At 44.1% G+C, this 25,554-nt stretch overlaps 1 protein-coding gene across 12 annotated transcripts in view; it reads left to right on the top strand.

Moving 5' to 3' along the window:
* Positions 1-25,554, top strand: part of ASAP1 (ArfGAP with SH3 domain, ankyrin repeat and PH domain 1) — a 349,713-nt gene that overhangs the window by 271,155 nt on the left and 53,004 nt on the right. For all 12 annotated transcript variants that reach the window (XR_003438372.1, XM_027132478.1, XM_027132477.1 and 9 more), the window contains 3 exons: positions 5,080-5,180; positions 8,063-8,132; positions 24,283-24,370. Coding sequence is in view for 11 of the 12 variants with exons in the window: in XM_027132478.1 (XP_026988279.1) it covers positions 5,080-5,180; positions 8,063-8,132; positions 24,283-24,370 (259 nt within the window). In the remaining variant the exon portion in view is untranslated. The remainder of the gene's footprint in view (positions 1-5,079; positions 5,181-8,062; positions 8,133-24,282; positions 24,371-25,554) is intronic.

Genomic DNA, 25,554 nt, shown 5'->3' with positions numbered 1-25,554 from the left:
ATAGTGAGAACTTCCTGCCGGGGGGTGGGGGCGCAGATGAGACATAAGACACAGTGCGTACCTATCGTATGAAACACAGTAGGAACGGTCTTTGGGCTCCTGTGCCCTCCTTATAAAAAAAGATAACCCTCACCCCCAACTCCATGACCAGGTTTTCCATCCTGCCTTTAAGGTGTGTGCTTCAGAAGAACACCCTCCCAGGTGTTGATGTACATACCTCAGTTCCTCTTAGATCATCCCTGTTTTTCCAGACAGCCAAAAGGGGCTGTCTCATTTTGCCAGAGAAATAGAGAAATATTTTGATACAGATTCCTATAGAGGTTTTGCCCCACAGTTAGGAAAATTAAGGTTGAGATAGTCTTTGGATGCTGAAATGGAGTTATACGGTGCATGGTAGGTGTTAGATTAATGCAATACAAATGCTTAATTATTAATCTCACCTGTTCATTTGTTTGGTCAAACATCTAATGAATACTTACTGTGTGCTGGCAACTCTTCTAGGCATTAAGCTTGAGTCCCTTCCGTCAAGGATCTCATTGTCTAGTAAGTAATAGAGAGAGTCAGCCATGTGAACAAGTGGCCGGACCTAAAGCGGTATTGATGCTGTAAGACAGAGATTGGGAGGAGGTGTGCTGGGAAAGAGAGGAAACAAAGAGTCTCAGGAGTGAGAAGCTGCCCGGCACATTCAGCAGGCCACAGCAGCTTGGGGCAGGGTGGGTGGAGGAGTGAGAGATGCCGCTTCTGAGGTGAAAACCCAGACCGGATTGTGAAGAACCTTGGACGCACACTAAAGGGAATGGACTTCATATGAAGGGTACATTAAATAGTGAGCACCATTTGTTGCATGGGAGAAGGTAAACATTTGCCTGTTTATGTTACGAATTTATTATGGATTCAATTTAAGTGCAGTATTTAAATGCAATATTTAATCATAATCACACAAAATACAGCATTTTTCATATGTCAGTTCCTCATCATATTATCTCACAATTGCAAACTATCTGTAAATCCCTAAAATTTCCAAAAGGGGTTCATGAGTCCAAGACAAAAACAAAGCAAACCCCCTCAAACATGGGAAGCCCTGCTCCAGCAACACTAATGTTAAAGCAATCTTGAGGGTTCTCTAGACTGAGCGATTATAGCCCTCTACCCTCCTGCCCCCCAGAACCAGTTTTATGTACACGTTGGGTCTTCGTACAGCGAGAGGGGTCTGTAGCCCTGTGACACCGAGTGCCTCCTGACCTGTGGGCAGGGAGGTGTATAGTAGGCATCGGCGGGCAGGGAGGTATGTGGGCTGTGTACCCACATACAGCAGAAACTAACACACCATTGTAAAGCAATTATACTCCAGTAAAGATGTAAAAAAAAATTATATAAGCACAATTAGATTATATTAAACAAAAGTAGTAAATTTAAAAAAAAAGAATTTGAGCTCTAAGTAGGATCTTTGGATTTTTAGTAGAAACTGTTTTTAGGGTTGAAAATATTTTATTTTTGATGGTGCTATCCATAAATCATTCCAAAAACTTCATCTTTTTATTTGAGTCTCAGTAGCTCATCATAGTTTGCAAACTACCTGTGTTTTACTCACCTCTCCTTTCACAGTATCCAGTACATTGCCTGGCACCCCAGAACTACTCAATAAATATTTAGTAAGATGAAACAGAAGGAATTTTTTGCCCACTCCATTCATACCTTACCTTAGAAATTTGAAGCTTCTATAAATAGAGGTTTAGTTTTAAATTGGATGCCAGAAACATTTATAACCCATTAAGTCAATGAGGGTGTTAATTGCTTGCAGTTTTAAAAGATTTGAGGTTTTACTCCTTAATAATGCGTTTTATATGTTAATAAGGTTTTCTAATAAGAAAGTAATTTGTACTGCTAATAGAGAATGGGAAATTGAACTAAAAAATAATACTGTAGTTTCATTCTATAGTTTACATCTTGACTCACATCATGGATTTTTGCCAAGGTTTTATTTTAAGTTCACTATTTGAGTTTTCAATTGTTTACCTGAAGTGAGTTTCGCGTTTGCATTTCTCTTTCCTCAGTACGCGTTGATTTCTATTGTGCTTTCAAAGGATTCAGAACCTATTTCATTCCTTCAGTTGTGTTTTATTTTGTTTACTTATTAAGTGTTACCAATTCTCCGAGGTTTATTTTCTCAAAAAAGAGAATCCTCTTTTCATTTATCTGGAGTGCCCTGCTAAGCCCTCATTTCTCCAAGGACAGAGACAATCATTTGTGTGACTTTCTTAGGCCATAAAACTCATTACTAGTTAATTTAGGATTGTTGACGCTGCCTCTGAATCACTGCTTCTTCCTGCTTGGTTTACTGGAATCGGCTTCTGAGGTCAAAGCCTAGGCGTCAGCCACTTTATCCACCTTTAAAACCACATTTGTCTGATATAAAGCCAGGTCTACTCAATCTGTTTGTTATTCAGAATTGAAAGTTAATTTAGGCTAGTCGTAAATATATGTAAGGAATGTCTTAGTAGTAAGTTTACAGAATATAATAGTTTTCATAAGCTGTCAGCATCTGAATCCTTATTTTTTTAAAAAGGTAAATACTTCTATTTTTTTAACTTAGGCTTTCAACATTGTACATTGACTATATTCCAGTAAAAATTATTTTTAAAAAACCCCAAAATTTAGACTTTTATTTTAAAGGTTAGCAAACCAGTTAAGATGAGAGGTGCATAGTTTTAAAGCATTCAGACAGATAGGAATTATGTGGGCAGATAAAGGGAAGTTTAGTTCAAAGAAAAGCGTTCCAAGGAAGAGAATTAACTTAATGAGAATTGATATCAAGGAGATTTTAGATTTTGCCTTTAATGTTCTGGAGAGGTATAGCTATGGCAAAGATCCCTAACTCCAGGTTGATAGTTAAGTGATTTTCATGTGATTTCATTGGGTTAAAGCAGGAGCTCTGTGGATTTCATTTATCCTGGCCTCTTATTTTGTCCCACGGCTCAGGCCTCTACCACCTGATCTAGTTTTCTATCCTGATTGTTCTTTATTAGTATTATGGCCACATTGCTGCCTCCTTGAAAAAACCCCATGTGTCACTACTATTGTATTGAGGGCTGTCACTAGAGGCACTGGTAGAGGCAGGCTATCTCTGCCTACTTGGTGTGTGGTACAGGTCCTTGGTCATAGTTCCATCCAGAAAGTACCTGTCAGGGAGGGCAGAGTAGGCCAAATTACTCTGAGTTCAAGGCTGTGGACCCTGCTTAAAAGTAAACACGGAGGGGAATTTTTCAAGATTCCTACACCCCACTTCTCCCCAGGTGATTAAACTTGTCCAATGAGATGTTTCAGCTGGAGGGAATCTGGCCAGTTAAAGGCAAAGAAATTACTCAGATTAAGAAAATGAATAGAGTTTGTAACCTCTTTCGTTTGAGTCAACCTGCCTGGTACAGCATGCGCTTAGCTCTCAGCTGCACCTACACGAGAGAGCAGGACGGTGTGGGTTCCGAGGGGGAGCTTCCGTCTCTGAGATGGGCTGTGTCCCAGTGTCCTCAGCATGTTCACCCCGCCTGGTTTTCAGGGAGTGTTCGGGGCGTGCTTTTGAACGGTGAACTCAGCACGTGTAGACTAGCCCTACAGAGGTGCGCTGTCCTGCAGATTTTCCTGCAGCTATTATTAACATTAATATGCATTCACCGAGCACATGCTGTTCGGTCCAGAGGATCCTGAACGCCAGAAAGAGGCCATCCTGGCCTGGAAGGCGGGCCGTGCACAAGCCGTCAGTAGATAATGGCTGCCTCAGCTTTCTGTCTCTTCACCATCGAGTTGCAGCTTGTGAACTGGATATTTTTATTAAATTCTCTTCACTTGGAAAAGGAAGGATCTCCTTACAATTTGTTGCTCTTCTTAGATTTTCTACGTCATGACCTGGGTTTCACCGAGGTGTCGATTTCCTTTACACACACACACTTTGAGGTTCGTCAGCCCTTCAATCCTGGTGAAATGTGTACCTCATGTTCTTCCATTCAGCTTTTTTTTTCTGTTCCCAAATGACCTGAAATGAAACTTGATAAAGATATTTTATTGTCCCATCACCCAAAGTTTATCATGACTCTAAAGGGCGTGTGTGAGAGAGAAATCTGATATTAATTATGTTTACAATGATGTTTGCTCTGTGTGTTACAAAAAGTGCTTAAATTATAGACAATAAGACTGTCAATGAAATTAACTGTATTTTCAACCGTTCTGCCTTTTTTTCTCTTGCTTTTGCCCTTCCTGATCGAAGTCTAGGAGAGTAAGTCAATGCTTTCTGTGAGAATGTGTTGTCGTACCTCTGTCTAAAGCCCCGTGTTCTCGTTCTACGGTTCGGCATCGTTAGTTTGTTTCTTGCATTTCCGCAGTGTAATGGCTGCGGCTGGTCGTGCAGTCTTTAGAAACAAGGGGGAGCCTCAGTGGATGTTAAATCAAGCTTGTTTGCGTCCGTGTTGTTCTGTCAGCCTTTGTCACCCTGTCCCCATGCCATACACTTTTCCCTGCCTTAAAGTCATCTTTTTAAATTAAAAGCATGGTTATAGGTATATTTTTGCAGAGCACTAGTAAGTTACAAAACAAGAATTTTATAGCAATTCTTAGTTCCTCACAGAGGAGGTGTACTTTTCTTTGGGGGTATTTAAGCAGAACATGTGAGGCAGAGGAGGAGTACCTGAAAGAAGATCTCTCGGGATGCATGAGCTTGTCTTGTGGCCCGCTTACACTGGCAGCAGAGGTGAGCCCTTCCTGTGCTCACCTCTGCTGCCAGTGTAGACTGGTTTGAGTCATAGACCAGTCTGTCGCTGCACTGTTCGTTTGAAGTCGAGCTGGCTTCTGAACTAGAAATAGGAGATCTCCACCCCAGGCCTCAGCTCTGCCTCGAACTTGCTTGTGACGCTGGCGGTTGCTTGCCTGCCCAGTTTCTGCCTCTAGAATAAGGACAAGGACCCGACAGCTCTCAGAAGTTCACAGTTCTCTTAGCTCCAGACCAACAGGCAAAGGCTCCGTGGCAGAATAGAGTCGAGGATTTGAGAACTGTCTCCGGCGTTTGTCTGATCTGTGGTTTCTCCTTTCTAGGATTCCCAGAGCCGGCAAGGAGGATACAGCATGCATCAGCTCCAGGGCAACAAGGAGTATGGCAGTGAGAAGAAGGGGTACCTACTGAAGAAAAGCGATGGGTACGTATACAGCCGGCCCGGGGTCCTGTGTGCGCTTAGCATACTTACAGGTGTTAGGAACCTAGGAACCTGTCCCAGCCTCTCAGATAGGGAAACGTACTTACAAGGTTTCCAGTGCACCAGCTTCAGACCTTTAGCACACTGCTTTCCTCAGTAAGTCTGAGATGTAACCTGCTGTCTTCAGAAGCAGCAGTAGTTGTTCTGTGGTCCCTGAGTGGCACCTGCGACTTGTGACGTGCAATTTGAGGAACGCAGGCACTGAGTCGGACTTGAGCACACGGCTCGCCGACTGCATGCTCGCCCACCTCTCTGGTTTTTCCACCGTGCTTTTCTCTGCCAGATGCCCCCCTGGCCGCGCAGACCCCAACCTTGAGAGTCAACCTTGACTCCGCTCTTTCCTCTTGCATCACAGCCAGCCTGACGACACGCTCTTCCGTTTCTATTGGGTGGGCCAAAAAGTGCCTTTGGTTTGTAAGTAAAAATAAAAGACACATTTTTCATGTTCACCAAGAACTTTATTAAACAACATATTCACCCTTTTGTTCCACTACCTTCTGCCATTTTTCAGGCAACTTTATAATTCCATCTTCCCGAAACTTTGTATCTTTTTGAGCAAAGAGCTGTTCCAGATGCCTTTTACAGTCTTCCAGGGATTGAAGTTTTTTCCATTAAGAGAATTTTGTAAAGACCTAAATAAATTGAAATCTGAAGGTGCAATGTCTGGTGAATACAGAGGATGAATCAGAACTTCCCAGCCAAGCTGTAACAGTTTTTGCCTGGTCATCAAAGAAACATGCAGTCTTGCGTTATCCTGGTGGAAGGTTATGCGTTTTCTGTTGACTAATTCCAAACACTTTTCATCAAGTGCTGCTTTCAGTCGGTCTGATTGGGAACAGTAGTTGTTGGAATTAATCGTTTGGTTTTCCGGAAGAAGCTCGTAATAGAGGACTCCCTTTCAGTCCCACCATATGCACAACATAACCTTCTTTGGATGAAGACTGGCCTTTGGTGTGGTTGTTGGCGGTTTATTTTGCTTGCCCCATGATTTCTTCCATTCCACACGATTGTACAGTATCCACTTTTCATTGTCCATCACAATTTATTTTAAAAACGGAATGTTTTCATTACATTTAAGTAGAGAATCACATGTAGAAATACGGTTAAGAAGGTTTTTTTCACTTACCTTATGTGGAACCCCAAGCATCAAAGTGATTCACATAACCAGGCTGGTGCAAATGATTTTCAAGGCTTGATACGGATATTTTGAGTATGTCGGCTACCTCCCATATGGTATAATGTTGATTGTTCTCGATTAATGTCTCGATTTGATCACTGTCAACTTCAACTGGTCTACCCGACAGTGGAGCATCGTCCAGCGAGAAATCTGCAGCACGAAACTTCACAAACCACTTTTGACAGGTTCGATCAGTCACAGCACCTTCTCCATACACTGCACAGATCTTTTTTTGCGTTTCAGTTGCATTTTTACCTTTCTTGAAATAACAAAGCATAATATGCCGAAAATGTTGCTTTGTTTCTTCCATCTTCAATATTTAAATGGCTACACAAAAACTCACCACTTTTGATAAGTCTTTTTTTAAATGCATGCTGATATGACAGCTGTCACATGCAATCTAACAAAACTGTTTCCAATGAAGTTAAAGACAACTAAGTGCTACTAGAGCCATCTTATGCTACTACAGCCATCCTATGCTACTAGAACCATCTTATGGGAAAAACCGAACGAACCTTTTGGCCAACCCAATAACGAGAAGTTATACATGACTTGCTGCCTCTGCTGCCCTGCTCTCAGATGAGCACCGTCACCTCTCCTGGAATATTTTGGTGGCCTCCTAACTGGTCTCTCTGTCACTCACTCGTCGCTTCTCCGGTTCGTCTCCACACAGCACGTTGGGCTGTTCCCAAAGCCATTCCCCACCTCTCTCTCCAGCCTCATTTGGGCCATTTTCTCCCCTGGTCCTTCCACACTTGCCGTCTTTCTGTTGCTTGAACAAATGATTCTGTTTCACAGTAAGTAAGCAGAATCTTGATTATTTGCTTTACTAATTATCATCCTTTAAAAGAAAGTTTCTTGTTTTCTGATTGTGGATGTGTGCTCCTTGGCTTTACCTAAGACATGTCGATTTTCATTTTGTTTTAATTTGCTTGTTAAAATTGCAACTATTTCTCCTACACATTTCTGGGATCACTGTCAGTTTTGCTCATCATTCTTCCCATGCATTCAACAGATGTCTTCTGGGAGTCCTACATGCCAGGCCCTGTTGTAGACACTGGGACGATAACATTGAAACTATAACACTGAAAGTCCTTATTATTATAGAGCTTACATTCTCAACAGGGAGACAGGTGATAACGAAGGAAATATGTTTATACATATATGTATATGCCTGTAGAAAACTTAGAGTGCTGTTTTATAGGCCTAAAATTTTAACATAATTAGATGATACCAGAATTATCTTAAAGCAGCTTGCTTTTTCAATCAACAGTGTGCTTTAGAAATCTGTTTATGTAGGTCTGCACATATGTAGTTGTTTCCTTCTTTTAAACTCCTACATAATAATACTCTGTAGTATGAATGTAACTATAATCACTTATTCATTCCTCCTATTAGATTTCTGTTGTTTCTGTTGTTTCCCATTTTCACTATCGAAAACGGTGCTATAATGAGCATCCTTGTGCGTGCCCACTAGTCTGAATTACCCTCCACCTGGGATAATAAAAGGCAACCAAAATTTTCTGGTTTATGTGGTTTCTGGTTTGGGGTTGGGGTTTTTTGGTAATGACTGTTATGCAGAATCACTATGTTATGATAGTCACGTGAACCAGGTACTGTATCAGCTTGTGTTTGACTCCCTCCTTAGGATCCGGAAAGTGTGGCAGAGAAGGAAGTGCTCCGTCAAGAACGGGATTCTGACCATCTCCCACGCCACAGTAAGTGTGTCTGGTAATTTACCAAGCTGTGTCTGTGATGCCTTCTGGCCACGTGGACTGGAAAGCAAACACGTGCTGTAACCAGCGTGAAAATTTCCCCAGGTGCCTTTAATGTATGGATTAGGTCAGGGGGTTAGGATATTCCTTTACAAAAGAAATTGGTCCTTTCTTCCTGCTTCATCTCTTGCTCCGCCACAACTTTTTGTCTTCTGCTCCCTGAAACTGAATTAGGTATTCTTTTACTTTATAATCTCATCTTTGGGGAAGTATTACTGGTTGTTCTGAAAAACCTAAAGTTTTCTAAATTATAAAGATGGCAGAGGGTGTTGTGTTCTATACATGGAAAAGTAATGTAGGGAATGAAACAGTACGTGTTACACTGTTCAATCTTTTTTATTGTTACTATTTATTTAAATTACTCAAAAAGCCCCTCAGTATGCTAAAGGATTAAAACATATATAAATAAAACAGCGGAATACTGGAATTTCCTCAATTATGACTCCCGTTATTTTAGGAATAAAGGCAATCTAATAGAAAGTGGAAAATAATAAAGCCAGGTTACTAACATTTACATTCTGTTTCCCTTCAGATTGTTGTATACCTATATATTATGTAGTTATACTTACAGTCTATCAGAATTTTTATTTTTATGCTTCGTATCACCCATTTCCAACTAAAAGTTCCAGTATCGACAAAATCCCTGTACTTGTCAAAAAGGTTCAGTCTTGGTGGTAGTCAAAGACATGCACAGTAAAACAAGGAATTACTATTTTGCCCTTTTAAAAATAGCAAAAAAAAATTTTTTAATCTTAAAGATGCAAAGATTATCGTGGAAGGCGTGACAAGTAGGAATGGAAACAGCAACGTGTAGCAAGAGTCTTGACAGAGGTGCGTGCAGTTTAACCCAGCGACCCCAGCTTGGAGAGGCTTGTAGTTAGAGTGCAGTATCCCGTGCCGAGTGATACTCTTCGGTTCTGTAAGCAGTTAACTGCTAGCAGGATAGTAGAAACAAGGGATGAGCATTTATTACACTGGCTCAGATTTACCTCTGTGGAGGAGGAAAGAAAGTGCTGCTTATTAAGCACTTCCTCGCGCCAGATACTTCATAAAGTTTATTCCATTTAGTCCTCCCCACAGCCCACGTGGTATTAGAATCTTCATTTCACAGATGAAGAAAATAAGGCACAGAGAAGCACCATGGCTTGGCTGGTAACTGGCAGAGTTGGAAACTCAGGCTTGGGTCTGTCTAGCATTGGGCCTTACGCCCCTTCCAGGCTGCACTCACCCCAGGGCACTTAATCAGGTCCTGTTCATCTCCCTTCAGCCCCTTAACAGACCTTGACACAATGTGGTCGGTACACACCTGTGGCCAAACCCTTCCAGGTAGTTGCTTATACCTGCATCTTAAAAATTATTGGCCTTTATGCAACTTGAGCAGTTATGTCATCTCTGTCCTCTTCCTCCTGCAGAAACCTTGGGCTGATTCCTCAGAGGTCTTCAGCTTCCCTCAGACAGCCCAGCTGAGATTTTTAACTATCATGCCAGTTGGGACAAGCCACCCATCTGATACCAGAAATCCTGCTGGCAGACTTAGATCAGTTAGTAATTATCACTGAGGCTGTCTAACAGTTAGTCATTTATTCAGCAATGTTTTAATAAGCTTCCACTCAGCCACGTGCTGGACTAGGCATCAAAGATACACAAGTGGAAAATGAGATAACTTTGACCTGCTCATGTTTAATTCCACACACAGTTAACCTTAGGAAACGAGTCCTATGAAGAACTTCTGACAGTAATAACATTAGTTGATATTAAGTAAGTACTTACTATGAGCCCAGTTATAGAAAATGCTTTATACAGATTAGCGTATGTAATTGTTGCCACAAGCTACCAGATAAATCTGTTATTAAGAGGGTTTAAGTGTCTTGCCCAAGTTCCACAACTGGCAAATGCTAGGATTTCACTCTTAAAGCCTCCGTGAGGGCTTAATGGTTTGTTGGCTAAGGAGGGACTGACCCTACTCATTATTTTGGTGATTAAAATACTTGTGGGGCTGTGTCGTAAAGGTTTCTGACCACATGATCCAAGATCAGAACCACTTAAGGGAATAGATAACACTTCCTGAGTGTACACCCTGGGCTGGGCACTCCTTGCTCTGAGCACATTACCACAGCCCGTCTTACATTATTATTAGCTTCTGTTAACTCCTATTCCATAGATGATGAAACCGTCTCCATTCTAGCCCTGTGTGACAGTGCAGATTCCCACCATCTAACTTTGACTTTTCAAAAGCACTGCTATCATCCCATCTCATCATCATCGTCCTGGTGGCTGATGTTTTTGGAATGCTTACCACGTGCCAGGCATCCACCAGCGCCTTGATTAATGCGTGCTAACATTTAATCCTCAACAACCCTGAGTTAGAGGTGAGGTTGTTATCTCCATCTTACAGATGAGGGAGCCGGGGCTCAGAGAAGTTCACCTCCCAAGGTTACCCAGCTAACAAATGGCACGGCTGGGAATCTGGTGCAGGCTGGGACTCCACACACCCGGATGTTAACTCCCCCTCACCTGCAACCCCAGTTCCTCCCCAGCTTGGGGTCCCAGGACACAGCCCTGAACTGGGGGTGCCTAAGAGTCAGTGTTTGCGAGAGGCATGTGCCTGTATGAGCCAGCTGGGATTCTCTGATGGCCTGAAACAGGACGTGACCCCTGAGCGGTGATTCATTTATTATAAGGACAGTACAGTACAGGCAGCCCTGCAGTTTTGTGATCAGAACCTCAGTGTGCCCTGTCTTGGGTCAGGTATCCTATACTCTTGGGCAACTGCAAGGTGAACCTACCTCGGGGCGAGTCCCAAAGGCATCCAGGGTGGTCTTAGGCCTGCAGCAGTCAGAACAGTGCTCTTCAAGTCGCTGGAGTCCCAAGAGACATTCCAGCTGCTGCGCTGTAAGGTATAGATGGAACATGTGGTCCTCAGTTGCCTGAATGTGATGGTTCCTGGCCTTCAAGTCACTTTTCTGAGCCCAACTCATGTCTAATAGTGTCTGATCTTACTAGCTGAGTTAGGTGTAAGCAGTGTGACCCTCTGAGTTGGGTCTAAATCTTGTGCAAGAGCAGACATAAAAAACAGAGAGGCCCCAGGGGAATGTTAGGACTTCTCCACTCCCGGGAAGTATTCTTCAGGTTAAGTGTGCTAAAGTGAACATTTCCAACCATTTGACTTTATGTGGATCCAGAGCTTTTAGTTAAAAAGTCGCTGTGTGCGCCCTGTCTTCACGTTCTTCTTGCCTTGGATTCGTCTGGCCGTAACAGTCCTCAGTAAGCATTCTGACAAGTTACTAATGGCCTTATCCTATTCCATCGATTTGCTTCTCTTAAGAACCTGCTGTGGGAGATCACAAAGATGATCCAGCGAGTCAGTGGCACTGCTCACGTGTAGTTTACATGGCCTTGGGTAGTATGCTGAAAATAAAAACAGACGTTCTCTTCCACCCTCCCTTCTTCTTTCCTGCCAAACACGTCATTGTGGCCAAGTCAGCTGTTTCTGTGCTTCCTTAAGGCTCTAATCAACAGCAGACATCACATCAGCGGCATTGTTTAGTGGCTAAGAGAATGGACTGTGGCATCTGTCAGATTTGAGTCTGAATCCCAGCTTCGCCATTGACCGTGTGACCTTGAGAAAAATATTTAACTCCTAAAGGGGCTAGTAAGGATTAAATGAGATACCATGCTGTGTGTGGGCCACAGTTCCTAGCAGTTGTTGCTATTAGTGTTACCTCCTCAGATGTTGCTGGCGGTACTGAAACCTATTGACAGTTAGTTGGCCTCTCCTGCTATAAACGTTGGGAATTGTGGGTCTACCTCTCCTGCCCCCGGAGCAGCCCAGAGGAAGATGGGATTCTCCACCTAATTTCTGACTGCCTCTCACTGGTCTATGTTAACCTGTTCCCCACTTTTCACTGGCTTTAGGCCACACTTTTTTGCTGCCAGTTATATCACTTTGTAATCACATAACCTGCTCCCACAGAAAGATCTCTGTAGCCAGCTCTAGCTGGCTTCTCCAGACTTTGCAAACACCACTGATCACTTAGAATCAGGTTGAAGGTCAAGGCCAGCAGTCTCCTGGGAAAACATATGGAATTCAGTGATCATTGGAAAAGTGGATAAACGAACTTTTTTGTCAGAAAATATAGGGCTTTTGTTTGGGACCCCTTAACGCAGGGGAATTCCTCCTTCTTGAAGGACCCCAGTCACTTTTGCAGGTTGTTCTTGTCAGGTTGACCAGGAAAGGGTCGGGTATGCATTTAGATTAATGAGCTGCAGTCTGCTGGCTTAACCACATATGCGAGACCTGCTCCAGGGGCCATTCATCTCCCCAACTTACTGTTCTAGGAAGAAATCCACTTTGTGTACACATGCAAGATTTGCTCCCATCCCTAGAAGATTTCATCTACAAATTCATTGCTTCATGTACCTGTTCAAAGACATAATTTTTTTTTTTTTAATTTACTCTTTAAAGTAATCCAGCACTTTGGGAATCAAATTCAGTTGAGAATCTCTGAATCTGCTGTAACAGTAATATTGATAGTATCTAGTATCTGCTCAGCACAGCACATGATGTTTGCATTTCAAAATGCTAATTCTAACAAATCTATGGCAAACATTTTAGTCCGCCTCAAAACTTAAGGATAAAAGTGTTTATATCAAACCACTAAACTATTACAAATAAATTTCTGTACCCTTGTATTATTTGCTTGTACTTTTTTTAACTATAAGCATTATAGTATATAATAAAACAAATTATCAAAGAAAGTATATGAATTATAGGTGAAGTATTACTTTATTATAATAATCCTGAAAAATTAATTTCAAGAGTATAAGAAGCTTTGCTTCTCAAAAACCCTTCCTGAATTTATTAACCCCAGTGTCACATACGGTTCAAATATGGGTTGGCAAAAGAAAGATGACTGCCATTTATTGAGCATTGAGAGCGTGCCCTGCACTCAGTCTTCTGCCTACACCTGCAGGCGTGGTTCACGGTCTTCATTTTTCACTAGTCTGGAAGATCTTAGGAGGTGGAAATTATGTCTTACTCACCTTTGAATTCCCAGTGACTAACACACTGCCTGACATGTAGTTAGTGCTCAGTGAATACTTTCTGAATGAAGTTGCATTTCGTAGATGAAGAAAGTAAGGCTCAGAGAGATTAAATCCCATGCCCAGGGTCACATAGTCTGTAAACAGCTGAACCAGTTTTCAGACCCCAAAGCCAGTTCTCTTTCTACTACATGATAGGCCTTTCCTCCGATGTCAGCTTGTCGTGAGGTCTTTGAAAGGTCTGTGAAGAATAGTTCTTTGGAATGAAACTCCTTACCTTGTTGTTGAGTCAATCATAGGGTCTCAGGGTAAAGACAGCTCTAAGGGTTTCCAGGAGTGGGGAGCAGAGGAGTCGGGGTCATGAAGATGTTACAGGGGGTCCATGAACTTATCTTTGAATCTGAAGACTGATTTTTTAAAGTCATACATTCTTTAAATGCCTGCAGATGCTCTTATGATTAACACTGTAGCAATCATTAAATTCATAGCCACTCCTTTCTCAACACTAAAAATGCTTTCAGTATCACACAGAAGTCCACTAAGGTTTGATTTTTACTCTAAAAGTTTGAGAATCCAACTGAACCGGACCAGGCGGAGCCTCTTTAGATGATTCTTGGTGGGCTGCACGTTTTAGGAGGATGAGATCAAGAGCATAGCCCTCTGAGTCAGCCTGGAATTCAATGCCTCTTCAGCCGCTTATTGTGTGTGGCTTTTAAGGTACTTAATTTTACTCCTCACTTGTTAAATGGGATACTGACAGTACCTGTCTTTCAGTGTTGTGAGAATTAAATGAGATGATGCATTTAAAGCTTTGTAGAGCCTGGACCCCACTAAGTGTCTGGTAGACCTAATAATTAGTCGCATCACCTGGGTGAGCCGAGGTGGGGTGACAGCATCCAGCACCACGGGGCCAGACTGCTATGATGGAGTCCAGATGACACTGCGTCCCTCACAGTACTGCCGGATTCATAGGTGTGTGTAAGGATTAAACGAGTTCATTGATTATAAGGAATTAGAACACAATGTGGGGCGGAAGTAGCACCAAATAATTGTCAGCTGTTATCATTGCTATTACTATTGTCTTCTTCCCTAATGTGTTAACATCTCAATTTTAATTTGATTTATTGGAATTCCTTTGTATTGCTATATCCTTACCCCTCGAGGTACTTAATGAAGCCGGTTTGGGGCACCTGTCCTCTCAAAGGAATTTCATTTCTTCCTGTTAGAGGTGAACAGCACTCCTGACATCTCCAGGGCATTGCACTAAAGCAGGAATCTGATGTCTCTCTCCCTGTCCTTGGGCTCTTTAGACCCACAGACATTTTCCAAGGACTATTCTCTGTGCTCTCCAGAGCCCTGAAGATAACATTCAGCTGCGAGGGCTTTAACAGATGCGCTGAAAGCCCGTTCACAGTGGGCTGCTCCCTGCCTCGAAGTGTGCTTAATAACCTGATTTCTGTGATTGGCCTCCATTGCTTTCTGAGGCTACTCTGGACTCTGCCCAATTGCACGTCTTTATTCCCATTGTCACTACAAGAAGAGACTATTTTCCTTACCCCCAGTGATTAGAAGCAGCACTGTGAATTGTAAAAGAACAAACTTTGGAGCTAATTAGACCTGGGCTTAAACTCCTGTACAAGCTGTAGGACCTTGGATAAGTTACTTAAGTCTTTGGAGCCTCAGTTTTCTCCAATGTAAAATGGGTATAATTTGCTTATTAAGATGTCTTATTCCTTTCTAAGCAGGCACGAGGCCAGGTACTATGGAAGCAGTGGTGAATTAGTGGCCCCTGTCCTCTTGGAGCCTGGGGTAAACAAAGGCTAAGTGCTGTAAAAGAAGTGAGCAGGTGCTGGGATAGAAAATAAGAGGGGCAGCCCCACTGGTGTGGTCAGGGAAGGCGTCTCTGCAGATGGCATTGATCCTGCTGAGGAGCAGTCCCCTCAGAGCGAAGAGGACAGTCCAAAGTGCTGAGGACAGAAAGCGTGTTCGGAGAACCCAAGAGAAGCCAATATGGGTAGAATGGTATCACTTTCCTTACTCGCTTTTAAGAGACTTGGAGGTTTAATTAAACACTCTTTAAAAGCTATTGCTATCTGGGCTTCCCTGGTGGCACAGTGGTTGAGAGTCCGCCTGCCGATGCAGGGGACGCGGGTTCGTGCCCCGGTCCGGGAAGATCCCACATGCTGCAGAGCGGCTGGGCCCGTGAGCCATGGCCGCTGAGCCTGCGCGTCCGGAGCCTGTGCTCCGCAACGGGAGAGGCCGCAACAGTGAGAGGCCCGCGTACCGCAAAAAAAAAAAAAAAAAAAAAGCTATTGCTATCAAAATCAAAAAAAAAAAAAAAGGGAGAGAATTCAAGGATGAACTTAAAAAATACTTTATAGTTGGTATACCAAAAATTCCAATTAAGCAAGAACCATAAAAAATTTCCGTAGGGCATGCTGAACCAGTGTTTTTAATTCCTATTAGAATTTCTCCCTCCTCCATTGGAATAATAATTCTCTATTTTATGCCCCTTCCGTCGGCTTCAGGTGGTGCCTCTGTCCTTCACCTCATCAGTCAGCTCCTCATCCCACTGCCCTGGTGACATGGAGCTCCCTCTCCTCCCCCACTTTTTTTTTAAACAGAAGACCAGAGTTGACTTTCATAAATCAAGTTCAAAATGCAGCCTCAGGTCCTAAGGCACTGGTGTTGAATCTTCTGAATAGTCACAGTGACCAGCAAAAGGAACATAGCTGTTCCACGCAGATAATGTTATTTGGACATACAAATAAGCAGCACTATTTCCAAAACGCAGGCGGTCCCTGTGGAATATCTCTGTAGGCGTCTGCCATATTGCAGATAACAGACCTGACGACATTGACGGTTATTAGAGGGCTTCCCAAACTCAAGTTCCATAAAATATAAGTTTAGAAATCTAACTGGTTACGTTTTACAGGTTGTTTATTCTTCTAAACAATATATTCAGCAGCGATTTTTACTCGATTTGAATCCTGGAGAAGGAGCTTCTCCTTTTCACTGTTTGAATCCCAAGATTATGTATTAGCAGCGTTGATACAGAGTGTATTCCTGATACAAACCCTTATCGCTTCCATCTGAGTGAATCATTACGCGTGATTGGGAGAGGCTGCAATTGGCTGAATGAATTCAGTGATTTGCAGTCCTGACTGTACATTAGAATCATCTGGCTTCACTCCCAAAGGTTCTGATTTAGTTGGTCTGGTGCTGTGAAGCCCAAGGATTGCTTCCCAGGTAATTCTGGTGCTCAGCCAGAAGGGGAATCCCTGAGCCCCTCCCCCATTGTTTGCCAGTGGTGTAATTCAAAAGGACAAACAGACAGGAGGGGCGGGTAGTAAGGTGGAAACCTGCAGCCAGTTTCAAGGACTTCTGTAAGGTTTGTGAACTGGCGTGGACCTCATTCAGAACTCGGCCACTTTGAGGTCTGAGTCTCCCTACCTCCCTTTTTATTCTAGTTGAGGGTCCTTTTAATAGATGAAGCAATAAAATCAGAGCAGTGGGCAGGTCTAAGCTCCTCTCTAAGCTCCTCTCCATTTCGAGTCCCCAGCGTTTCTGGGCCCTTTAGCCCCCTCTTCCGGTTCCCCTCTGTCTGTCTGGAGTCCCCTCACTTCGCTTGCATGCTCTTTTCATACAGAAGGCAGGGCGCTCTGCTTCCCCTTCCTCCACCCTGCCCATGGCACACAGCCTCAGTTCACCCTCTGTAACCCTCCTGTCACACAGGATCTGGTGTTCTCTTTTAACCTGGGTGACTTTAACGGGTAACTCTCCCAGAGGTGGTTGCATTTTTAACAGGGAATACCGCCTTAATCTAGAGGGATGTTGATGACAGTATAGAATCTTAGGTGTCAGCTATGTGGACGCCATTAGAGGAGATATTTGGGAAATAATAGCTATAAAAATAGTAACTACCATGCATTACGCACACACCCCATGCTAGTTTCATGTTTTCCCACTTAAGTTTCATAGCAGCCTCATAAGGTAGTTGCCGTTACCTCCATTTTAAGGGGAAAAAGTCAAAGTCACACAGCCAGCAGGTGCTTGCGCCAGATTTGAACCAAAGAAGTTGAATTCTAGAGCCCGTACCACCTCCCACCTGAAGGGGGAGCACCAACCCTTGTCCAGACACTGCCTTGGTTCATTATCAGCGGAGAAGGCGTTGTCTCCCTTCTCTGTGACAAGAAGAATTGGGACTCAGGAGAGCTCATAGCTTCAGGATGGACGACTGGGCCTAGACTCAGACCCGGGTCTGATTGCCTCCAGAATTATGTTTTTCTCTCCATTCTACCGTGTACCTTAGAGTTTGAGTAGTAAATTGCTTTTGTAAATTAACAGAACAGTGTATTGCTCCAGACAGACAAGGAGGAGCCTCAGTGTGGCTCCATGAAAGCCGGGTATTTATGACAGTGTCTCGTTCTGGCTTTAAAGACCAAGAATTGCACCCGGCATCCCCTTTTGGCTAGTACTCCAGAATCACAAGGGTGTCGCAAGGGTGCTGACGCTGCCTGGGCTTTGAGGAACTGCCAAATAAATCTCTCCTGCTTTCATGTTGAGCAGAGATTGTTGGAACCTCTGGACTTGACTCTTAAATGAAGAAGGGAGGGTGAAATTGAAGGATTAAAGTGGTTACTACAGTTAAATAGGAAATGGGAATTTAAACGTTCTATACAGGGGCTTCCCTGGTGGCGCAGCGCTTGAGGGTCCGCCTGCCGATGCAGGGGACACAGGTTCATGCCCCGGTCTGGGAGGATCCCACATGCCGCGGAGCGGCTGGGCCCGTGAGCCATGGCCGCTGAGCCTGCGCGTCCGGAGCCTTGTGCTCTGCAACGGGAGAGGCCACAACAGTGAGAGGCCCGCGTACCACAAAAAAAAAAAATTCTATACTGGCCCAAACGTTATATACTGGCAAATAGTAGGCACTCAGTAAATGTTTGTGGAAATGACTAAATGATGAATATCTAGCACATTGGTCGGATGAGGTAACATCAGTCCCACTTCTTAATCAGGAGCCCTGATAACCTCTTTTTTTTTTTTTCCTGTTTACAGCATTGTTTAATGTTGATTCTAGAGTGGAACATACTCTCAGAAGTCGTGACAAGTTCATTACTGCAATAAGAAATTTTCAAGAAAATCTCCACTTGTAAATAGATCTTTCTTGCACATGCACACACGTTCTGCCAACTAGAAATTGGTCCTATGGTTTAAATGGTTGGGAGGTTTGAGAGAATTTCTAGTCATCATACTCGAGGATGAATTGCTTCAGTTGGGTGGTCAGTTCCTTCTCCCCTGAGCTGTCTGAAGGCTCACTAAATGGATGGGGGAGCTTTAATTGTGGCCACAAGATAGTAATTTTGGAATGTGGAACAGGTGGAGAATAAGTGAGACTTCTCAGGCGTATTAAGTGATCTGAAGGGAAAGGAGGGAACTGGCCATTCCAGGGTAGGAAGAACCAGAAAGGGAAAAAGAAGATGTTTTCACTGACTCTGCAAATGTCCCGAGGGTCTGTCTGGACAGGGGAACAGCATGATAAATGCGGAGAGCTCTGGGAAGAAATTTGTTCGAATCCAAGCTTTGCTTTTTACTTTGTGTAAAACATTGATCAGTTTATTTTCGCCTTCCTGACCCTTGGTTGTCTCTTGTGTAAAATGGGTACAGTCACTGTACCTAGCCCATAGGGGTATTGCAAGAGTGAAATAATAAAATTTATATACAGTATCGAGTAGTTTAGTTGCTCGGTAAACGAAAACGTCTGTCTTGCCCCAAAGAAACCAAAATGCTTTCCAGAAACCAAAGTTTTAATGTACTAAAGTTTTGGAGATAAGCTCTTTCTGCAGTGCTGGGTGTTCACTGTGTACCTAACTTCTTGTCAGGGGGTTATTGTGATGGTTCATTGTGTGCCAAACGTATGTGTCCCTCTAAGGCATGGTAGGTGTCCAAATAAATATTTATTGAACAAAAAATTGAAATGCCTGTAAGAATCTGAACAGCAGTGTTAACAAGCGTTAGCCTAGGAAGTGCAGAGAGCTTTATTATTTTATTTTTACTTCTATCTACACAGCAGGCTCAGCCTGGCTGGGTCAGGCTTATTTCCCAAGTAATTAATGATGTTCACTTCTTGTTTGTGAAGCAGAGCAGTTCAGCAAGATGGTGGGGAGAAATAACTTCATTTCTGGATACTAATTCTGGTAGCAGCTGTTTTCTGCTCACAGAAATATGCCTGCGCTAACGACTTCACGCTTCCAGCAAAATCACTTCACCGCAGTGCATGCCGAGCTGTCTAAGGAGCAACGTGTGGTGTTTTTTTTTCTTTCGGGAGATGCAGAAACATGCGTCAGAATCGACTCACTCTGTTTGTGCACACATTTCTGATGACTTTCCTAGCTGAACGGCATCCTCTAGTTTGGGTGGCAGAGCATTATGTCACAGGGCTAATACCTTCATCGCTTCTGTGCAGGGAACGTGTCCAGAGCTTCCCTAGTGGAAACATTTTCAAAAACCTGCAAATGGCTTTGCCACATGCTTGTGTAAAAATGAACTCTTCTCTGTATAATGTTAACTGGAGAAAGCAATTTGCAAAACCGTATATACAAATTGAACCAACCCATTTTTTCTAACAACAGACATTTCACACACACACGTATCTTGTTAAAATCCGGTATTAACAATGACTGTCTCTGGGTGTGAAAGTGGGATTAACAAGTAACGTTCGGTTTTTTCTTTGCACCGTGTCTAGCTCCGAGTGTTTCCTCAGTGAATATGCATTCTTTTAGTGAAAAGTAAAACCTGTATGAGGACAAGCCTCAGAGTTTCAGGGTACAGAGCCAAAACAGTCTTCATTTTTGAAAGGTATCAAAATTGTATTTGGGGTAGAGCACTTGTAGCTTTTGAAAGATGCTGCTCAGCGGAGCCTGCAGGGGCCGCGGGCCCCTTCACTCATCGTTCAGATGCAGAGCCTGGGAGAACCGCATACCAGGTCGAGGTTACTTGGGGAATAATTTATTGAAAGTCTCTTTCTTGCCGTATCTTGAGTCCCTGGCCCCCAGTACAATGACCCTGGCTTTAATTCAGGCCCCCATCATTGCTCATCTGTCTTATCTCTCGGCCTCCTCCACCAGCTGTCCCCCTGGATGCAAGCGCACTGCAGATCTCCTGGGATGGGACAAGAGTCCTTAGCACCACGTGCAGCGCCCTCCCTGCTTCTCCTTCCGCATCACCTACTGCCTTGTCCCTTGCATTCCCCCAGGTGCCTGCACCTGCCCCTCCTCTAAGCCCTCACTCAGGGATGAGGCTGCCTCTGGAGCCTTATGGAAATCCAGCTCAGGCTCTGGGCCCCGCCAGGCATCAGGCACGTCCTAGGCCCGTGGTCGTGTCTGTTTCCCGTAGCTGCTGGGTGGCACAGACCACCTGTTCTTCATATGTGCTTAGATGTGGTAGAGGCTTCATCAGTATCTTCTCCAATGAATAGGTGAATAGGTGTTTCAAATAGGCTTCTAAAATTTCTCTTTGAGTCAATTTGGAAAGTCAAATGACCTGAGAAGATATTAAAATAGAAGCTAATCTTGGGAACCTTTGCTCTATTTCTAACCCTTATTCTCAGAAGGAGGTGTTCTCGTGGGCTGGGGCTTCAGGCTGGTCCTGGGGGATTTTGTGTGGCTGTCTTTCCCATGGAAGCAGAAAGGAAGGAGGAGTGGGCCTTTGGTCCACTCAACCCTGGATTCCGCTCCAGGCTCTGCTGCTTCCTTTCTAGGAGATTTTAGGAAAGTTGGTTAACCTCTTTGCGCCTCTGCTTCTTCATCTTACTTAGTAAAAGAAACTTAAAATAGTTCCTTCACAGGTCATACATGAGATAGTATATGTAAGGCCTCTGGAATGCATTCGTTCATTTGATAAATATTTGAGTGCCTGCTGCAGAAAAATGTGTGCCCTTAGTGGGAAGCAAGATAAGAAGTAAATAGGAGTGAGAAGACCCAGGAAGAAAACACAGCAGGGTGCAAAGGGGTAGGAAGTCTAGGGAGGGTGGTCAGGCCAGGAACCACTCCTCTGGGGAGGTGCCGACTGGGAGAGTCCTGGAGGGAGCAAGCAGGAGGTGTCCCTGGGAGGCCAGTGCCCCTCACCGCCGGCAGGGAGAACAGCAGGCCAAGCGGCAGGGGCCAAAGTCAGAAGGAGCCTGGAGGTGGTGCTTGGAGGTCCTGGCACAGCCTGGGGTTTTCATTCAGAGTGTGGTAGGAATCACCAACAGTGAGGACTCAATAAATACATGTTTCCTTTCCTTTTTATCCTTTCTTGTACTTAAACAGTATGAAAGCAGTTCCTAAACTGTTCCACAGCGTTGTATCCCAGGGCAAGTCATCTAGTCTCACTATGATTTTAGTCTGCTGAACCGCCGGGACAGATTATATCTTCGTTCATCGGTATACCTATACATTAGTACTAAATGTCGAGAAAGGACTGTGACATTTTGGCAAGTTATACAAACCTGGAGTTTCAGTGATGGCTGGTGATTCCGAGTCCCTTGGTGATTTCTGGTCCCTTGGCCCATGTACTCTGCTTCAGCATCCTGCTCCACTTCCTGGTGTTCCTGGGCTTGGTACTGGCCGCATCGGCTGCTTCACCTGTCGAAAATTGTGTTCTCTGCTCTTCAGATTCACATTTGGGGTGATAGGTCCTTTGTCTCACTGGCATTTGGGGGCAGAATACTATGTACAGGCAAGACATGTCTGTGTCAAATGAAGTTCATGTTGACGTGGCAGATGTCAGTCCAGCAGACTTGACAAGCTTCCAAGGGAGTAAGTGTCACATGTCATTGTCACTGAAGTTGTGGGTCAATCATGCAGTGACTTAAACTGTACAAAACCCTTGTCATCAGAAGCTTTCTGGTAATGTACTTGGAAGGAGCCCATGCTTTGAAATGGGAGGTGAATGGTGATATTTCATTTTCCAGGATCGGTTGATACTTAACTGAATATTTTTTCCTTTTTTAAAATTTTGTCTCTGTTACTTGGTTGTATATGTTGGTTGTTCAGAAGCAGTGGAGTCACAAACATTCAGGAAGAAAAAAGAAATCATCTGGTTAACCCTCTGTCACATTCACATGTGAATGGTGTCTCAAAAATTCTTAAGGTTTTCTCTACTTAGGTTAAGAAACTTGAAACCTCTTATTATGCATAATCAACTTAAACTTGGGAAGTTCTTCCTCACGTCTGGCTTGTATCTTCGTATCTTCGACAATTTGAGTTCTGTGCAAATGCAAAACAGCTGCAGACCTTCCCTGATAACAGCCCTTCAGGACCTTGCAGACCATGATTAAGTCACTCCTCACCCTCTTTCCTCTGACTAAATAATGCCTTTAAACCATCTTCAAAGTTCCCGTTTTCCACTCCTTTAATCATCTGTTGATCTTCCCTAAGCTTTTCTGCATCCTCCTTTAAATGTGGATGCCAAATTGGAACATGGTATTCTACAAAGTCTCACCAATAACCAGGCTCGCTACCTTTCCAGCCTGTCAGATGTCTTTGTCGATCATATGGGAAATCCAGCGATTTTATCAACACCCCAAAAGATGAGGGACTAAACAGTTCATTTTACAATGGACCCAGCCAAGGTTTGTGGTTGCAGCTGCTGGTTTTGGAGACGGGGGCCTTTAGCAACCCTATGCCAGGTCTATTCTAAGAAAATGTTTCAGGCCTGCAACCTTCTGCCTCCCCATCCTGGGTTTGGCAGTCAGTCTGTAGTACAGGAATCCTTTCCCGAGCCCTGGTTTCTCTCAGGCAAAACCGTCCTGTACAGGACTTTACTTCCGATTTCCATGTCTAAGTCACATGTACATGCAAAGAATATGAAATCCCTGGGGGTCTCACACTTCCTCTGCCCCAACCAGAGAGCTTTCTTTGGAACAGATAGACTCAGGACAAAACGTGTTGCTTTCTGTGTCTAATCTCCTTGAAACCACAGAGGAGGATCTCAGAAGTTGTCCAGGAAGCACAGGAAGGTAAACGGAAATGAAGTGTCTGGTGCCCATTATTGAGAGTGAGAGGCTCAGCGCGTGTCGTTGAAATATTCTTGATCATAAGCCACTGGTGGGACCTGTCTCTACTGTCTCCCTCTCTGCTTTCCCTAAAGGCTTAAGTCGGATGTGGGTGGAAGTGTTCCTGGCATGGAGATTTTCGGAATCATGACTGTCAGCTGGGGTAGGCATGCAGGCCTGACTAAAGAGTACATTGCTTATTTCCGCAGACTTCTGTTCAAGCAAAGCCCAGCCCAGGCACTCGGGCACTTCACCTTGGTCAGCTCCTTCCGGAAGCTGGCATTCACCATTGGCCAGCCTGTGATCTTGGACACGTGGGCAGGAGGGCCAGAAAGAGTTTTGGCCAGAATGATTATGTGGCGAGACTCCTTTTAAGTAAAGCCTACATGAGCATGACTATTTAGATACTGCAGGTTCTGTATGAATTATGTGTGTGACCAAGAGACTTGCTGGAAAGTGATGGGAAATCCTCATCGTCTTTCCCTCTCTCCAGATTTTGGGGCTCGTTAAGCAATGTCTCATCGCTAGTAGTTGTCTTTGTACTTTTGGGAGAAGTAATGTAAATGTCGTGTTGTAACCAAAACTTGTGGATGCCTGAGACACCGGGTTTGGGGTGATTGGTTACTGGGGTCATTTTGAGTGAATGGAGGAAGTACGCTCAGCTGCATTTCACAGGAAGATGCAGTAGTGAAAAGTGCCAACTCTTCGAGCTTGTGTATGTGCAGGTTCCAGAAAGGCACCTTTCCATGGGTCATGCCCCCTCTTCACTGAAAGCAAGATGGATTATCTCGATTCCATTCTGATTAGTCACCAGGATGTTTGTACACAGTTAAAAGACATTTAATAGGCCACCTAACATTTTTTTTTCCCTTCTCTAATGAGATTCAGAATTCCAGTGGGGTGAATTAGACCTTATCAAATTTATCATGACCCTGCACACCTGCCCCACGGGCACTGGGCCTGTGGGGAACAGCTGATGCTGCCCGTAACTTCTCCCTTTCGTCTTGTGTCCAGTCTAACAGGCAACCCGCCAAGTTGAACCTTCTCACCTGTCAGGTGAAACCGAATGCCGAGGACAAGAAGTCTTTTGACCTGATATCACGTGAGTCCGTTTTCTCCCGAGTCAGTTAATGTGCATTCTGCCACCAGCCTATTCCCGTTCTCTGGGTTGGAAACCGCAGCTTTCCCAAGCAGGGCTCCTTGCTGTACGTACTGCACACGCAGCTCTGAGAAGAGCCCTGGGCCACTCTGCACGGAGCCCACCTGCAGGTGGGAAGGCATAACCGTGTCAGATCTGACTGCAGTGGAGTAGAATCTAGATTTGTGCAGTAAACCAGACCAGTTCTTGGCCACAAGTACACAGCTCTATCCCCCTGGAAGGATTTTTGTGAGCACACTCTCATTTCTCTCCTACATCTGCTGAATCAGTCTTTGGTGTGAGGCCCAGACGTAGGTGTTTTTTAAGAAGTCCCTGGGTGATTCTAATGTGTAGCTGTGGTTGAGATGCGCAGACATAGACTTGACAACACGGGTGTGCCACTGTGTGTGTCCAGCTGATTTTCCCAGCTGCAGAATCAAGCCCTGAAAGGGAAAAACATCTCCCTGCTTCCAAGCAGAACTGCCTTCTGACTTCATGAGTCAATGACACTGTGCTCTGTCACTGTCTTATTCCACGGGTCAGAGTGTGTTTTTCTCTTGTGATGAGGTTGCGCAGTGACCCACCCACCCCCCAACTGATGGCCTGTATTCTCACAGTCTTCAGAGTGAGGGGAGATTGTTTTCCTCCAGTCTGGCTCCCTGTGCTTTCACTGGTCCCATGGGTGTTCACGGTAGCTGAGGAGACATCTCTTTGTAAAGCAAGAGGATGGCAGTGCCGATGAAGTGACTCACAAATATTCTGAAACCCTCCAGCACTGACCTTCAGTGTTCATCCTTCTCTATAGAGCCCCACAGGACAGGCCAACCCACAGCCTATGATCTATGTGTGTAGAGCACAAAAATACTCTCCTGTCCCTTGAAATCCTTCTGATGTAGTCCTGAGAATGGAACAAACAGTCCCAGCCCAAAAGATGGACTCAGTTGTGAGACTCTGGGTGGGGTCTAAGCTGGATTCTACAGCACTTACTGAAGTTCAGATTCACCGTGATTTTTATGACCGTGAGACTTCTTGGGTTACTAATGAGAAAGAAATACGAAAAGTTGGAATTATACTGTGACTTCAAAAGTTAAGAACCCCTCGATTTGAGAATCCATAGGTTATTAATAATAATTATTGAATGTCTAACA

The sequence above is a fragment of the Aethalodelphis obliquidens genome, unplaced genomic scaffold (assembly GCF_003676395.1).
Source record: "Aethalodelphis obliquidens isolate GAN/ISIS:26980383/991018 unplaced genomic scaffold, ASM367639v1 scaffold41, whole genome shotgun sequence".
Classification (NCBI taxonomy): Eukaryota; Metazoa; Chordata; class Mammalia; order Artiodactyla; family Delphinidae; genus Aethalodelphis; species Aethalodelphis obliquidens.
The sequence above is the reverse complement of the archived record's forward strand: the minus strand, read 5'-3'. Positions and strand labels throughout refer to the sequence as shown.